Source organism: Phyllosticta capitalensis, assembly GCF_038381095.1.
Source record: "Phyllosticta capitalensis strain CBS 128856 chromosome Unknown BKA78scaffold_2, whole genome shotgun sequence".
Lineage (NCBI taxonomy): Eukaryota > Fungi > Ascomycota > Dothideomycetes > Botryosphaeriales > Phyllostictaceae > Phyllosticta > Phyllosticta capitalensis.
The window spans coordinates 3332821-3349244 of NW_027117440.1; the positions used below are offsets into that span (position 1 = coordinate 3332821).

Here is a 16424-nt window from a genome sequence, read left to right on the forward strand (position 1 = left end):
ACAGGTCGAGATGAGAAAGGACCCAGCGACAAACAACGCCCACTCTTTGCTTCTCCGGATACCGAACGCATGCTCCAGCTCTTGCCGCCAGTCTCAACGGCAAAGCGGTCGTCGACTGAATTTGGCCTGATTCTGGACACGCAGCTATCAATTGTGATGGTTCCACTTTGATGAAAGTCGCGCGAGTCCGTCTGTCACGACCTTGATTTGCGGCAGATAGAATACAGTTTTTCCCAGCCACTCAATTTCTCAGTCGTTCTGCGTACTTTCGACAGCTTTCCATTTCCGCAGAGGTCTCACATGGGAGATGCCCTTCATCAAAGTTCGCTTTACCGCCCCAGCAGGTTCGGCTTTTGTTTCCTCAAAGCAAGAGCGCAGCCATACCGATGGCCATGAAGAGACCACCACTGACCGCAACACCATTGGAAGCTGATCCCTCAAACGACGAGGGTATAGGTGTTGCTGTAGAAGCAACGTAGCCGGAGCTGGCTGCACTACCTGTGCCAGCGCCGGATGCCCCCGGCTTTGGTCCCATTCCTCCAGGAGTCAATGTTACGGTGCCGTTCGACTTGACGACGTAGAGAGTGGCGCAAGGCGTTGTTGGGCCTGCAGGGTCGGTGCGAGAAACAATGTCGTTTTCCGAGCTTGTGCTGGACGGAGGAGGTGAAACGGTCAGAGTTGTGGAGACGCTGGTCCTTCGAAAAGTAAGTATTTCCTTCAATCTACCAAGTCCATTTACAAAAAGCCGGGGAATACTCACTGTGCAAGCGCCGGTGTAACGGCAGCCACGATTGCCGCCAATGCGAAAAGGAACTTCATGATGGGAGTATTGTTTGGACTTTTTGGTTTGAAAAGAGGTCACAGCTTTTGAAAGATTTGTCTTGTTCCTGAAGGCAAGACCTCCATATATCAAAGTCTCACTAGCGATCCGTTAGATCTTCAACGGCTGAAAGAATCCAGGCAGATCACTTGGAAAAGGATAGGCGCACACCACTAGCCTCCTTCACACCTGTTTCCAGCTTCTCAAATTTCTACAGGCAAATCCGCGAAGGCCAAAGACGGCGGGTGACGCTCTCGTCTCTTGGCAGTGAGGAATGTAGACGTTCGCGCCGTGGCATTCCTAAGTCCCCTTGTGGTTTAGTCAAACCCCACAGAGCCTACTCCAGAGCGAAGACGCACGCAACGGTCGCTAAATCGACCTTGATGAAGATCTTAGATAAGATTTCCAGAATTACAGGCAAGGTCAAGGTGCTTGATTGCATGCGTCTATTCAATTGCTTTTTCCACTTGCCTTACTACAGCAGAAAACAACACGAGATCGACGGACATTCCCCGCTCGCTCCAAATTAGACTGCGAGCCGTCTGTTTTCAACGAAACAAGGAGATTGACTTTGTCTTTCACCATATGCTACCATGGCACTGCGGTGACCTCCTGACAATTGTTTGTGTGGTAGCGACTTTGCGCTATCGACATGGAGACCAATGTCACAGCTTCCCCTGTATACATGGGCTGCAAGCAGTCGCTTGTGACAACAAGGCAAGCAAATGGTTCTCGTGTGTCCCATATTCAAAAGTAATCCCATTCCTTGAACTTGGGAGCTATCCAACACAAGCACTGCTCTATTCAACGCAAAAAGCATTACGAATCCTGAACATCTTCCCTTCTCCAGACACGCAAAATGAAATTCTCAACCGTCGCCGCGGTCGCCTCCGCCAGTCTTGCATTCGCCAACCCCATCTCCAGACGCCAGGAGAGGGGGCCCACGGACGCAGACATTCTCAACTACGCGCTCACGCTTGAGCACATCGAGGCTGCCTTTTACAAGCAGGGTCTTGCCAACTTCACCGTAGAGCAGTTCGCAGCCGCTGGTTACGACTCTGCTTTTTACAGCAACTTGGCCACCATTGCTGCCGACGAGGCCGAACATGTCGAGTTCCTCACAGCGGCACTCAGCGCTGCTGGCGCTACTCCTGTCAAGGAGTGCACTTATGCATTTGGCGTGACAGACGTCAAGAGCTTCCTCGCTACCGCTTCTTTGCTTGAAGGTCAGTCTAGCAATATTTTAGTCATGTCGGCAAGTGCTAAGTTTCTTCAGGCGTCGGCGTGTCGGCGTACCTTGGTGTGGCCGCCGACATCATGTCCAAAACCTACCTCACGGCCGCCGGCTCCATCCTAACCGTCGAAGCGCGCCACTCGGCCTACTTGCGCGCTGCCCAGAGACCGGCTCAAGTCCCCTTCGCCCAGCCCTTCGACAACCCTCTCGAGGTCCGCTCGGTCTACACGCTCGCCTCGCCCTTTGTCGTCTCCTGTCCCGCGGAGAACCACAAGCCTCCTTTCGCGCCGTTCCCCACTCTCAAGGCTACGTCGATCGACGGCGCCGCCTTGACCACTGGCTCTGTCCTCGAACTGACGACGCCAGGTGCGGACGTGGTGGCAGTCGGCAACGCGACCGTCTACGCGGCGTTCATCACGGTGGACGGACCCGTTTCCGTTGTCGCGCAGAAGTCCAAGACGGGCTTTACGGCGACGGTGCCGGAGGATGTCAAGGGCCAGAGTTACTTGGTGTTGACTGGGTGCCCTGACGATGCCAGCGACGACACCATTGTGGCTGGACCTGCCGTCTTGGAGATTGCGTAGTCGCAGACTTGGAGGATTCGCATGTTGCATCGCCTCGGTGTGGTTGAATTGAAGGACAGCCGGTGGGGTCGTAATTATGTTTAGCGTGCTGGTATACGGCAGGCAGGCCCCCAAAGCACATTGTCGTCCTCATAAGTGTAGATAGAAGAAAAGTCGCAAATCAATCGTGGACCCAGACGGACGCGCCCGCCTCAAAACGTTCGAAACCATCAAAAGTCAAGTTGAGCCAACCGTTCAATGCTACGTTTGAAATTGGCTATCGCGTCATGCCTCAGTCTGGTTTTCGCCTAGCTTCATCGCTCTGATTGGTGACGTTTGGCCCGCTGGCTGGTGCGGCTGCCAAAAGCACGCATAGGTGGAATCCTGTCGCTTGCAAACGAGGACGTTTCATGCGCGTGGCTGGGACAGCCGCTCCGTTTATTCCTGGATTTTTTGTTTGCTCGTATGGCCTGAGATAGTCATGCCAATTGTGAAGAGGGAAGAAATGGTCCAATCTTGGACCTGGTAGACCTAATTCGGGCCGCGCACACATGAAGCACAAGCGACTTGCCATTTCAGGGGGTCGTCCAGCAAGGGCTTCCTGACGACGTTTGCCTGTCCAGCAAAACCGAGAATCCCAAAAGTTCAAAACTTTGCGATGAATTTGTCGAGCCCCTCGAAAAAAAAAATCCCTCGTCTCGTGCTCTGGCCTTTGCAAGAGGCCTCTTTTGTTGGTCCCAAAGAACGGGCCAGAAGCGAGCCCCTCATCGCTTATCCCCCCGGCTCCGCAAACCTTATTCGCACCTCAATTTCTTCCCTCTTTCTGAACCCACCGCAGAATCGACGAGCGTTCATCACAAATATGGTGTCCGAAATGTATTTGGCCATGGAAACGTGTTGAGAAGTCCAGATGCGCCGGAACAGATGGCGCAGAGACTAGCGCGGGCCCCTGGGCCGCGGTGGTGACGACATCGTCGTCATCGCTGCCCGCTGCTTACTGCCGCTTCAACCTGCTTGCTGTCAGCTATGGAAGACTTGTGTGTACCTGCAGTCGTTTCTTCTGGAAGCTAGAGCGGCCAAAGAAGCGAAACGGTCGATCGGCAAGATTTCTCGCTGCTGCACAGGCTGTTGACAAACGCTTCAGGACAGGGCTGAAAGATCGAGGACAGCCAGCGAGGACGGGTCTAGAGAAGAGAAAGAAGTCCTTTTCTGTGGAAAAGTCAGTCGCCAAGATGGTTTGGAAACAACTCGAGCCGACGGCTTCGCATCTCACGTACATAGTGCTCTCCTCGTTTCTCATCATCTACGCGCTCTTCTCCCTCTTTATCCGGAATAGGCTGCACCTGTCGGAGCCACCTCTCGCGACTCTTTTCGGTATAATCTTTGGCCCCCGTGGTGTTGGCGTCCTACGCCCCGAAGTATGGGGCCTCGACGACATCTTCATGCAGGAGTTTACCAGAATCATCCTCGGGATCCAGGTCTTTGCCGTTGGAATCGAGCTGCCGGCTCACTACCTCGCCGGGCATTGGAAGAATGTTCTCATGATGCTTGGCCCGGTCATGACATTTGGATGGCTCGTCTGCGCTGGCTTGATCTACGGTCTCCTGCGCATCGACTTTGCGACGTCGTTGGTCATTGCTGCGTGCTTGACGCCCACGGATCCGGTGCTTGCAGCCTCGGTGCTTTCAAACTCGCAGTTCTCGACTCGGGTACCAAGGCGCATCCGACATTTGCTGTCCGCTGAGAGTGGCTGCAACGATGGTGTGTCGTTCCCCTTCATCTACATCGGGTTGTTCGTCATGACGGAGAAGACGGTCGGCAGCATCCTCGAAAAATGGTTTCTCATAACCATCCTCTGGCAATGCGTCTTGGGCACCGTCATCGGGCTCGTACTCGGCGGCAGTGCCAACGCCGTCCTGCGCTTCGTACACGGCCGACGTATGATCGGGCGCTCGTCGTACCTAGTCTTCTACATTCTCCTCGCCGTCTTCTGCATCGGCGTGGCCAGCACTCTCGGCGTCGACGACTTTCTTGTCGCTTTTGCAGCCGGCATCGGCTTCGCTCACGACGGCTGGTTCCGCAGCAAGATAGCCGAGACACGCTTGCCCATGATCATCGACCTGCTGCTGAACAGCACCATGTTCGTGTACTTTGGCGCGTCCATACCGTGGCATCTGTTCAACAAGACGGCTTCCACCTATTCGCTGAATCCGGGCGTCCTTCTCGGCCTGCTGGCTTGCATCCTACTCCTCCGGCGCATTCCCATCGTCGCCATCCTTAGCCCATTCATCTCTGACATCCGCACCTACCGGGAGGCTCTATTTGCCGGCCACTTCGGTCCAATGGGCGTCGCCGCGCTCTTCCTGGCCATCGTAGCGCGCGCGCATTTGGAGACGGGCGCGGAGGTGCCGCTGCCGCATCCGCCTGGACATGGCGAAGAGCCGCACCCGGTTCCTCCAGAGTCCAAGAGGGCGATTGAGGTCATTTGGCCTGTCGTCTGCTTTATCGTTCTGGGGAGCGTTATGGTGCATGGGCTGAGTACTCTGGCGATAAGTGTTGGCAGCCATTTTGCGAGGAAGGAGGGCGAGCGGGCGCCTTTGATTGGTGCGGAGACGGGCCGCTTTGAGGGCCTTGTGAGTGATGAGAGCGAGGATGATTTGGAAGAGGCGGAGAGGTGACGTTGAAATGTGATGGGTTGGTGGTTGCTGTGGCAGCGTTGTCGTCGGTTCGGCGACTTGATCTTTTGCACAAGTCAGGGGCTTTGCTTTTGCGACCAGAACAACAATCTCGCGGCTGCCGCGATGACACAGTGGAGTGTGCAGGGCTTCTTGTTTTGCGGCTCAATCTGGAGAGCGCAAGCAAAGCTTTCTCAATTCTTTCTTCGATGAGCATGCAATGCGGTTTGTCTTTCGAGACCACCTAGACCTATTGAACTCTGGTAAGTTCCCACAGCTTCTTCAAAATTGCGAATCTGTCTCACAAACAGTGTTAATAGCCTGTTGTCGACCACTCGAACTTTCCGGTTCGCGCACCATGGGCCTGGCGAATCTCGTTGTGGCACCTGCCAGAATGATCAGTCTAAAGATTGCTACGCAAGAATCTGGGAGGCTCCGAAATCCAAAAGAACGAAACGATGGAAGCTCAACAAGCGCAGAATTGCGATACGCTGTAGAGTGACCTGGTCTTGTGGCCAGACGCAGTCATTTCGCACGTCAGATCCCAAGATGGCCTGCAGTATCAATGTGAAGGTGGCAGCGCTCGGACCAAGCAACGTGGAAGATGAACTGGACCTCGAAGGCGCAGACTCTCAGCATGCTCAGGATACCTACAACCATTCGACGCAGCGTTTCTTTGTCGCTTGTGAAGCACGCTGTCGAGGATACAAAGATCAAGCATCTGACTTTGTATTCGGCGACGGTCATTGGCTGACTGCCTCCATCAGGCAGTGACCAGCTCGCGCGGAATCGGAGCGTGTTGGGCACATGAGCGGCATGGTGACTGGAGCAGGCCCAGATGAGGGTCATTCGGTATTGCTATCGCAGTCGAATGTCATCTACAAAAGCTTCTCTCAAGACCCGTCGCTCGACCTTTCCTCTCCATCGGGTTCCAAGAGCAAACGTTTGTCTACAATGTCTTCTCCCAACCAGCGTACCAACCCCACACTTCGGACTTTCCATCTTCTCCCAACTCCAAGCATCTCACCTTCTTCCACTTTTGCGCTTCATCAGTCTCCTCCCGAGGGCTTTACTGGCTTAGCACCTATGTCTGCGTCGGAATCTCGTGACATTCGGGATCGCATGAGCGTCAACCGCATCATCATGGACGACCAAGACCAATCCACCCACTCTGCTACCCACGAGGCCAACCCACAACTTACCAAGCCGCAGTCCAGCGCTCAACGCACTTTCGTCGGCAGCGAATTATCTCGACCAGACGCGCTTCGGGAGGCAGCACAGGCGCTCCTCTTCCTCGCCCAAGATCCACGCAACGGCGGGGAGGACCGCGAGGTGAAATCACCTACGGCCGCACCCGCTCAGGTACTTGCACCACCTGCGGCTCTGCCACCCACAAGTCACACCCGTGCGCAAGGCATCAGCACCAGCTCCGGTTTCGTTGCAATCCAGGGAAATGTCAGCAGAGGAAAGAGCAAGGTCAAGTCCAAGGGCATTAGCAAGAAGAAGGTCAAAGCCAAGAAGCAGAGGCCCATGGCCGACATCACGGCCGGCAGCTCGCAGCATCGCGAGTTCACTTGCGTCTTCGGCAACCCCTGCATGCTGGGCCAGTACACCTGGGAGCTGTCGCGCAAGATGGTGTCGGACTACTTCGGGCGCAACAAGAAGGCGACGGCACTGATCGAAGGCCGCTGGATCATGTCGTGCCGCAAGCACTACCAGCGCCACTCGTACCAGGAGAGCTGGCCCTACAACAAAGCCGACATCATCCGTCAGCAGCTCGAGCGCATCGAGGACATCGAGCCGGGCATGCACTGGCAGATCAAGCTCAAGAACAGCGAGGAGAAGCGCCTCACCCAGTACCTCAAGAGCTGCTCCAACAGCGGCGCCGCGCCCGACTGGACCTCGCCGGCCACCACGAGCATTCCTGACGACAAGAAGCAGTCGTCGCTTGCGGTCTTGCACGGGCTCTCAGGCTTTTGCGGCTCGAACAGGAGCAAGCAAGACTGCGACAACATCATCACGGCGGCCAAGGCAGCGCTCGACTCTGGCCGCGCTACGCACTTCCCGCTCTTCGAGATGGTTCCGCAGTTCAGTGGTCTGTCGAAGAGGAAGACTCCCAGCTCTCCCACCGGCAGTGAGTCTGCCTTTGGCAATGAAGTCTCGCACGAGGTCAGGCCGCGCAAGAAGTCCAAGTCGTCGGACGAGGGCGACGACTACGAGGCGATGGATGATGTTGACGATGACGTTGAGGACGAAGACTTTGTCATGGAGGATGTAGAGGATGACTCTGAGGGCTCCTGATTCAGATTCACGGTCTGTTTGTGTGTTGAAATTGTTCTTGCTGATTGTAAGGAGTATGCGGCATGTATGACTTGAGGTTGATTTTGAGGTTGCAAATTGTGGTCGCACACCCCATTCTCACTGTCGGCTCTGAGATGCTCATCTTGGAGGTCTTTTTGTACTCATGATTCGGGCGATACTTGCAAATTGTCTAGGCGAATGGATATGTCGAAATTGAGTTCTGTCATCGACGAGGTGTTATTTCTGCGGTACGATTGACGAGGCGCCGCATCTCCAACACCATACAATACCATCGTCAACTTGGAAGACAGGCTGTCAAGGACGAAGTGACGTTGGAGCATTCAGGCCCTGATCCCTGTCTTCCCACGTGCGCTGACCCCGGATCTGTCGATCGCCTCGGCAAGGCGGGACCCCCGGACGTCAGTGGGGTTACTCCTCCGCATTATTGCTCGCATGCCCGCCTCCTCGTTTCCCTCGCCTCTCTTTGGACCCTCGCCCAATTGCTGAGATGCCCGCACACCACTTCATATGCTACTATCACTACCTTGGTCAGCGCCCGTCAGATTCAGAGCCGCCGCCGCCGCAGGAGCAGCACCACAACCGCAAACGAATGCCTCGTCAACTCCTCCGCAAACCCCACCATCCATCGACGCTCCCCTCTCCCCCGCCGCAACCATGTACATCCCGACGGATCCTGTGCTCATAACGCTGGTGGCGACGCTGCTGCCGCTCCTCGGGATTCTCATCTACCTCACCCACACGCTGACGGCTAACCAACGCGCCCACCTCGAGCGCCTGTCGGCGGCGACGGCGGCCCTCAACAACGTCCGCGATACGCTGGCTCAGCAGACGTCACCGGCCGCCAGCGCCCTCGCCGAAGCCGTCAAGGACCTGCACGCCTCCCTCGCCGACCACGCGTCCAGCTTGACACACGCGGCGGTGCTGCAGCGCGAGGTCGCGGACGAGCTCAAACGGTACCGGCAGAGCGGCCCTCCAGGCACAACAGCGACACAACCCGGCCATTCGCTACTCCACCACGCGCAGTATCCGTCGTTGACGCGCAGCTTCGCCCCCTCGGCGCGCGGCGCAGACGACGACGCCGACACGGATATCGACCTCTACCGGCGCAAAGTCGAGGCGCTGGAGGGCTTGCGCAAGGTGCTGGAGAGCAACCAGAATCTGCACGACATGCGGCCGGGCGAGGACGAGGCGCTGTACCGCAAGCGGGTTGACGCGCTGGAGGGCCTGTGGAAGGTGTTGGACAGCCAGGCGGGCATATCTGGCGGCGGCGGAGGCGGCGGCGGAGGCGCGGTCGCACCGCCGACGGTGAAGAGGCGCGGCATCAAGAGGGTGACGAGGGCGAGGGGCTCGGTGAGCGAGGTCGGCAGTCGCCGGAGCGAGGAGACGTTGGCCGAGAGTTTGATGGATGTATAGTTTGGGACCGAAGTTGAGTCATGAGAGCAATGAGTCAATGGCCAAGGGTTTGAGGAATTTGTGCATGGAGCTTGAATTCGGAGGGAGGACTATGGGAGTGAAGAGGAGCTGGCAAAACGCCTGACAGACGTGTATGATGACAGTGCAGGCGCGGCGGAAAAAGGTGATTGCGTGCAAGCCAAAAGTTGGTACAGGTGTTTGGGGAGTTGGGCACGCTTGTCGGAAGTAAACCAGTTGCAAAAGAAAGGCGGTTGTTGCTCACGCTGGGACTTGAACTGGCGCTCGCAGAATTGGCTATTGGGGCGCCCACCAAAAATCAAAAAGACAGGGGAGGCAACCTCTTGCGGAATTCACCCTCCATTCCCATTGACCAGTGGGGTGCAATTGGTCGGGCCGTAACATCCTCGAGCTTCATCCAGGTCTTTGGATATTCAAAAACAGTTTGACCTTATAAACAGACCAAAAAGACACTGGGCTTTTGGTCCCCCTTTTTCACTTGGGGAAAAAGTCTGCTTGCTTGTACCTGATGCCCACGGCGTTTGAAGCCGGTGGCCACATACCGATGTAGATTGTTCCATCACCTGCCTAATGTCTCGCCTTCGCATCCCACTGCTTCTACGTCCTACTTGCTGATACTCAGATCTTGTCAATTCACAGGTGAGCCAATTTCTTGCTAACCGCAAGTTTGGCTGTGCAGGTGGTTGCACAACTGGCTACGCGACGGGCTGGATGGTGATGTGTGGACAGCGACACGTCGGGTTGGACGGCGACGCGGCAGGGTGAATGACGCGCCGGGCTCAGGTGACTACGTGAGCCTTGGTTGGCTGCTTCGGCAAGCCGACGCGCACCGCCGAACACAAAGATGATAATTTCACAAAAGAAACGCTGCTCACACTGGGACTTGAACTGGCACTTGCAGAATTGCCTGTTTGGGCGTCCACCAAAAAGTAAAAAGAAGGGGGCTCAACCTCTGCGGGATTCCACCTCGTTCCCATTGACCAGTTGTGCAATTAGTCGGAACAACATATCATCAGCTTCCTCCCAGGTCTTTGGAAAATCAGCGAGATTTTGCATTATAAACAGACGTAGGAGCCGCTGGATTGTGGGTCCCCCTATTTAGTTCTCAAACCACCCTCTTTACTTGGGCAAAAAGCGTGCTTGAAGCTGGTGGGCACACGCTAATGTTGATTGAGCTATCACCTGCCTAATGCCTCGCCTTTGTGTCCCACTGCTTCCGCGTCCCACTGCCTCTGCGTCCTAATTGCTGATACTCATATCTTGTCAATTTACAGGTGAGCCAGTTCCTGCTAGCCGCACGTTTAGTTCTGCAACTAGTTGCACGACTAGCTACGTGATGCCCTGCATGACGGGCTGTGCGACTGGCTGGATGGTGATATGCTGAAGGACGACGCGTTGGACGACGATGCGGCAGGGTGAATGACGCGCCGGGCTCAATGGAAGGGACTGTGTTGGCATTGGGTGACTGCTTCAGCACCCCGACGCAGCCGCCAACCGAAAAGGTGATTGCATCCAAATTTCAAAAAGAAGGCTGCTCACACCAGGAGTTGAACTGGCGCTCAAAGATTTACCTTATCTTTTTGGACGTCCATCAAAAAGTAGGGGGTCGATCTCTGGTGGAATTCACCCTCCGCTCCCATTGACCAGTGGCGTGCAATTGGTCCGGGCCCTAACGATATCCTCGGGTTTCATCCAGATCCTTTTGAAAATTGAGCGACATTTTGACCTTATCAACGAACCAAAAGGAGCCAGGCTACAGATCTCGGGTGCCACTGCAATCGCGTCCTACCCTACTGCTATCGCGTAGTATTAAGTCGAAAGGCGGAATGGCGACGCGCTGGACGACGACATGAACTGGCTGCGCAACTCAGGCTTTCTGAGGGTTGATACACTAGATGGCGACGCGTTGGAAGGCGGTAGGTAGGCGCTGAATGACGCGCCGGGCAGGCTCAGGTGACTATGTCAACCATGGGTGATTGCTTCGGCACACCGGTGCGCAGCTGCCGACCAAAAAAATGATTGTTTTACAAAAAGAAGGCTGCTCACACTGGGAGTTGAACTGGGGCTCATGAAGTTGCCTATTTGGGCGTCCACTAAAAAAGCAAAAGGAAGGGGGTGCAACCTCTAGTGGGATTCCGCCTCGTTCCCATTGACCAGTCGTGCAATTGGTCGAGTAACATATCATCGGTTTCCTCCCAGGTCTTTACTCGTCTTCGAAGTTTCAAAAATATATACCCCAAAAAGTTTACTTTGCCCCAAATTAGACAGGAAGAAGCAAGATGCACAGTGACTGCTGTCTTGCAGCAATTTGAGCGCGTACTAAGCACATGCTCTCAACACGCCTTACCCGCCTTCTCTCTTCCAAGTCAGGGTAACGGTCAGGTTTCAAGGACACACTAAGCTTTACACCTCAGGCAGATGATCGCGCCTCTTGTCGCAACAATGCCCTTTCCCGGGGTCACCTGTACCATGCCACGTGTGTATCGTACAACAAAAGGATTCCGCTCGTGATAATCACTGTATTGAGTCAGATTGCGAGGCTTTGTGGTGTTGCAATAGCCTACTGCCTCCCCACAGGCGCTGCGGCGGGGGCGACAAGCTGGGAGTTTGATGATGCATCAGTAGAACAGTACGACAGACATAGCAAGATAGCATTAGGCGGAGTTTTGGGCGAGCGGTGCGAAACCAGAGACAGATTCACTTTGGCTCTATCAGGCAGTCGTGACCCAGTTTTGAGAGCAACATGTGCAAAAGCCACAATCAGTCTTTTGATAACGTGGTGGCAAGAGACGAGATGAACACCGCAAAGTGACAGGAGGGACATAATAAGCTCCGATCTTGAAATGCGCACGTAAAGAGGCTATTCAAGCGACTTCGGCACGTTGGACCAGATGACGAGTTGCAGTAATCGTCCTGGGTGCCACGACTTGAGATCAAGCGCCATTCGTTCCGGGCGCACTTTCCCGCTATCACCATACCGCAAGACCTACTTACTGCCTTCTGCCTCCGACGACGCGTCCGAGTCGCGTTTTTCTTCTCACACGCCGACCCGGACACGCGCACACTTGACCAGCGCATTTCCTACCTAGGCATCTACCCTTCGCCGTCACCGTTTCTTCCTGCCGCTCGCATCTACGCCCGTACCTCATCGATTCGTCGTGCCCAAGCGTTGGAAGCCTCCCCGGTCACACGATCTTCAAGTCGCTTCCTCGAGCCTAGCCAGCACGCCTCTTCAGCACGCGTCTCCACCTCGCCTCTTCAGCACGCGTCTCCACCTCGCCTCTTCAGCACGCGTCTCCACCTCGCCCCTTCAGCACGCCTCTCCAGCAATTGTAAGACTCCAATCATCCCCACGCGGACTAGCGCAGATTCAATCAAGGTTTGCAGCCAGATCCTCACCGACTCACTCTACTGACATGTCAAAGCGCTTCGCAACCTGGGATCGTCAGCGCCCGCGGCCGCGCAAGCCACACTGTGCGATGCAGCGCAGCGACAACAGTCCTCAGCGGACCGCAGAGGGTCAACCTGCCACGTTGAGCGGCATGCCGGTTGACAACACTCGTTCCGCGCCCCCAGCTCCCGGTACTCGACAGGCTTCCGCTACTCCACAGTCTTCCGCTGCTCCACAGGCTTCCGCTGTCAGCCTCAAGCAGCAAAAGGTTCGCCTACTTGGCAATATCGTCAAGAGCCTTGGTCGTGTCCATCAGTGGCAAGAGTGGCTGCCAGCGAGCATCGTTGACACCCCGAGCGACATTGAAGGATGGACTATGATCCAGCTTCAGAGACTTGAGGAGATTGCGCGATTTGTGAAGACACCCGAAGGCCGCCGGCATTTGGCTGAGCTATTGCAATACGTTGGAGATGATGGCGTCCACATTTCACTTCGGCAAGACGATCTGGATCGCGCTCACGATAAGCTCTCTCAAAAGTATGCCGAGATCGCACACATTGAGACCCATTGGGGCCGCGACACGCGTATTTGGATTGGACCGGCATTCGAAAATTTCGACAGAGACCCTATCACTTGGAGGTTGACCGTGCTGACGGCGCTCGCCCAGCTTTCACGAGAAGCCTATTCTCCTGGCCGCCGGCAGAGGGCTATGAAGCTGGCCAAAATGTCAGCCGAGGATGATTCCGATGACTCGACACCCGGGGCCTCAAGAGCTTTGGAACTGAAGGCTCATCATGTTCACCATGCCCGTCAGCACTTTCTTCGGCTTTGGCCTGATCATGCCAACAGGACCCTTGACGGCACTCTGAGGCATATCACGGAGTCGCATATTCCGGATGCTATCGAAGATTTCGGGGCGTACGAGCAGGCTGACCCAACGAGCCAAGCGAACGCAGACAAGGCCGTCCTGAATGCATACCAAAATGCGCTCAACGGCAGGGGAGCTGGATTCGGCACTCCTGAACATGGACCCACGATCTGCACCAGAGATTTCGCACTGACGCCAGGCTTGGGACGCTACACGGTGACGGCCGGTCCTCTATGGAAGGGACCAGATGTGTTTGGCGAGAAAAGAAGCTATGGGAGCATTCCGCAGAAGCTGACGTACATGAGGATTCTGGAATCTCACTACGGTTGTACTTTCGCGGAGTACCTGGACATGAAGAGACTGCGCCCAGAGGAGGCGCTTTATTTCCCTCAGCAGCTTCTCAAGAAACTAGTGCAGCTCGCACAAGAGTTTCCGCACCTTCCTCTGCAGACAGTTAGGGATGCCATGGTGCATCAAAATGTTACTGCGAACAACGAGAGAGTTGCACATGGTGGCAGACGCTACCACAATATCACACCGGCCGTCGTTGATGACACCCGCACCGCGTTGAGGGCTCAGGAGGAACAAGATGAGCCTGGATCCGACTCTGACTCCGACGATTCGTTGTTTTCCCTCTTCAACGAGAGAGTCGTGGAAAGACACGACACTCCAGTGGGCGGGGAAGACTGGGCGTCAAAGTAAATGAAGCGGTACAACATAGCGGTACAAGCCTTCGGGATGTGAAGGAAGTGGATTCAAGAGAAAATGCCGTTTTTCAAAAAGGGTTTGTCCTCGGCGGGGCTACTCGAAGGCTCCCTGTGGTGAAGATTTGGAAGGCTTCTGGCAGTCGCACATTGGACGGAAATGCGTGCCGCAAGAGCATACAAGACCGGATTTCCGGGCATCTGGTTGTATTTTAGGCCTGTGGCTTCATCGGCAAACGAGGCACGGGATCCAAGGTTGTTGCCCGACATGAATCGGCGGACATTGGTGGAAGCGGGCAGCATAACCAAAGGAGCCTCACAAGGATAGAGCAAGAAAAGATGTCAGAACAGTTCGCAACGATGAAAACCCAGTCTGATGGCAGTTTGTCGTGATTGCGCTGCAGTGGTCTGGAAACGAGATGAAGTGAGGTGAAAATTGAGTTGGTGGTCGGCCCGCCGATCGCAAGGCCCCACCAATTATCGGCAACGCCACGCGGACAGTCTAGCCTGGAGGGGCAGGATGCTGGCAGGGTTTCACCAGCAAACATTAGCATAAAGAATCGAGCATGCTTTGAGACCTCGCTTTGCTAACGACAGCAGCTGGAGCTTGTGAGTCACTCTTGTGGCTGGATTTCTCTTTTCGGTAGGCGTTTGGCGAAAATCGACCTGCAATCAAGATCGTAGCACACTGCAGTCAAAGGCTGTTGTAGAACAAATGTGAGGTTCGCTTGGTCTCAGGGAAGCTGATTGTAGACGTAGAAGCCCAAAGCTACCTGGATGCAGCCGATTACGTTTTACAAATGCACTGCTCGCTTGCTTTTAGGGAAGCGGATTGCGACAGCGCAAGATACGTACTACCTACTGTTTCAGCACACGCATTGACAGCATGGCAAGCAGGTGCTCCGGCATCTTTTGACACGTGCTTGGATTGTCCCTTCGAGTGCGTGTTTCATTCGACACCAAGATCAAATTTGCACCTTGGATGTCGTGTCGCGTAAGTGCGCAGCTTGCCATTCGTCAGCGTGGTGCGCGCGGTGTTTTGGCCGCCTAACATGTGGCCGTTGACAAGAAAGCTGACCATGCGACAAACAGAGTTTCTGACCAGCAGGCAGACTGTTCAGGCGGAAGTAAAAGGCGACGACAAACGAAGTCATGTAGACAGAGCTACGCATCCAGAAGCGCACGCAACGAGCTGATACACAACAGCGGTGACCTTATAGAGCGAAGCGCAAGACCAAATATACAAAAAGAAAGAAGCGCGACGTCGGGGTCGCTGAGCAAAGGGCAAAAGGTCAAAAAGTGACACCTGCGCACCATGCTGCGCTATACCCACTTGGTATGAGCCCATTGCCACCTACGTAGCTCGAACCGTTGACCTACTGCGACACGCCGGCGTCTCGCGCTAGTAGTAGATCTTAAGTTCTTGATAATATGTCAAGTGGAGCGTTGACACATACGCTAACGGGGGCAACTAGTTCGTGCTTTTTACTCTCGCAGAATCAGAACATAAGGTGCTGAATCCGTAGCTCTTCGCGTGCCCCGATCCAGTCGTGATGGACTTTGGGGAGCGCTACCTGTTTTGCTCCACGGCTTAGCCGTCGCCCGCATTCACCACGCACTAATGGCCTTCATGAGCGCCGTGCTCGTACCATTTTATTGCACACTCAGCTATGACGTTCTCTCTACAGCTAGAAAAAGTGCTCTAGACGCGAGCAACGATGCATTTCAAGCTTGGTCTGATGCAACAGGCGAATGTGGGCGGAGCGCCGAGGTGTTTGGGCAAACAGGGCGGACGGCGGGGGACAGCACGAGGCAGGCGTGACCGAATAGTGCGCCCTTTCTGAAGTCATTGTTTGCCACTGCTTTAAAAAGCCTGAAAATTGGTGCCAGGAAGCAGGGGAGGTGGAGTCCGCAATGTAGCAGTCCAAGAGGGAGACTGTTGCTTGAAGACCAAGGTGAGAGATTTGACCAAAAACGACATGTGTTGACGAGCTCTGTCTGGGGGACGCTAGAAACTGTTCGGCGCAAAGATTGAAATGGCGTCCTAGCAAGAGTGGGGCGGGCGAAATGGCCGCGGTTGGCAGGGGTCGGAAGGACAAAAATGCAAAAAGTTGTACCTGCACACCCTGCTGTGCTAAGCATGGTAGAGCCCATTGCAACCTACGCGGCTCGAACCGTGAACCTGCCACCTACACGCCGGTACAGAACGCTAGGTGCAGATATAAGTTCTTGATAATATGGCAAGTAAACCATTGCCACATACGCCACGGGAGCAACATGTGTATTACTTCTGAAGCTCGATAATTCAACTATTATTTGTGTCGCCCAGTGTTTTCAGTCATCTTCGCTCTCACTAGGTTTCTGATGACGGGCATGATGTTGAGGGCTTCTCTTTGGAAAGTCTGCGCAGACGACA

General features: G+C 55.0%; 6 protein-coding genes across 6 annotated transcripts; 5 read left to right on the forward strand and 1 right to left on the reverse strand.

Annotated features, from left to right (window-relative positions):
- Positions 1 to 361: 361 nt before the first annotated feature.
- On the reverse strand, positions 362 to 819 carry BKA78DRAFT_293099 (uncharacterized protein; the record flags this gene model as incomplete). The annotated part of the gene is made up of 2 exons (XM_066886156.1): positions 362 to 695; positions 761 to 819. 2 exons carry the CDS (start codon positions 817 to 819, stop codon positions 362 to 364), a joined length of 393 nt encoding a protein of 130 aa, XP_066748468.1.
- An 860-nt stretch (positions 820 to 1679) lies between these two features.
- BKA78DRAFT_247208 (ferritin-like domain-containing protein) lies at positions 1680 to 2638 on the forward strand (the record flags this gene model as incomplete). The annotated part of the gene is made up of 2 exons (XM_066884288.1): positions 1680 to 2046; positions 2097 to 2638. 2 exons carry the CDS (start codon positions 1680 to 1682, stop codon positions 2636 to 2638), a joined length of 909 nt encoding a protein of 302 aa, XP_066748469.1.
- A 1211-nt stretch (positions 2639 to 3849) lies between these two features.
- BKA78DRAFT_246183 (Cation/H+ exchanger) lies at positions 3850 to 5295 on the forward strand (the record flags this gene model as incomplete). The annotated part of the gene is made up of 1 exon (XM_066884188.1): positions 3850 to 5295. The coding sequence occupies one exon, from the start codon at positions 3850 to 3852 to the stop codon at positions 5293 to 5295; it is 1446 nt and encodes a 481-aa protein (XP_066748470.1).
- A 1083-nt stretch (positions 5296 to 6378) lies between these two features.
- On the forward strand, positions 6379 to 7593 carry BKA78DRAFT_350430 (uncharacterized protein; the record flags this gene model as incomplete). Its single annotated transcript, XM_066890990.1, has 1 exon — positions 6379 to 7593. The coding sequence occupies one exon, from the start codon at positions 6379 to 6381 to the stop codon at positions 7591 to 7593; it is 1215 nt and encodes a 404-aa protein (XP_066748471.1).
- A 456-nt stretch (positions 7594 to 8049) lies between these two features.
- Positions 8050 to 9243, forward strand: BKA78DRAFT_89259 (uncharacterized protein). Its single transcript, XM_066893920.1, has one exon. It carries the CDS (start codon positions 8122 to 8124, stop codon positions 9025 to 9027), a length of 906 nt encoding a protein of 301 aa, XP_066748472.1. The 5' UTR covers positions 8050 to 8121; the 3' UTR covers positions 9028 to 9243.
- A 3218-nt stretch (positions 9244 to 12461) lies between these two features.
- Positions 12462 to 14006, forward strand: BKA78DRAFT_293104 (uncharacterized protein; the record flags this gene model as incomplete). The annotated part of the gene is made up of 1 exon (XM_066886157.1): positions 12462 to 14006. One exon carries the CDS (start codon positions 12462 to 12464, stop codon positions 14004 to 14006), a length of 1545 nt encoding a protein of 514 aa, XP_066748473.1.
- Positions 14007 to 16424: the final 2418 nt, after the last annotated feature.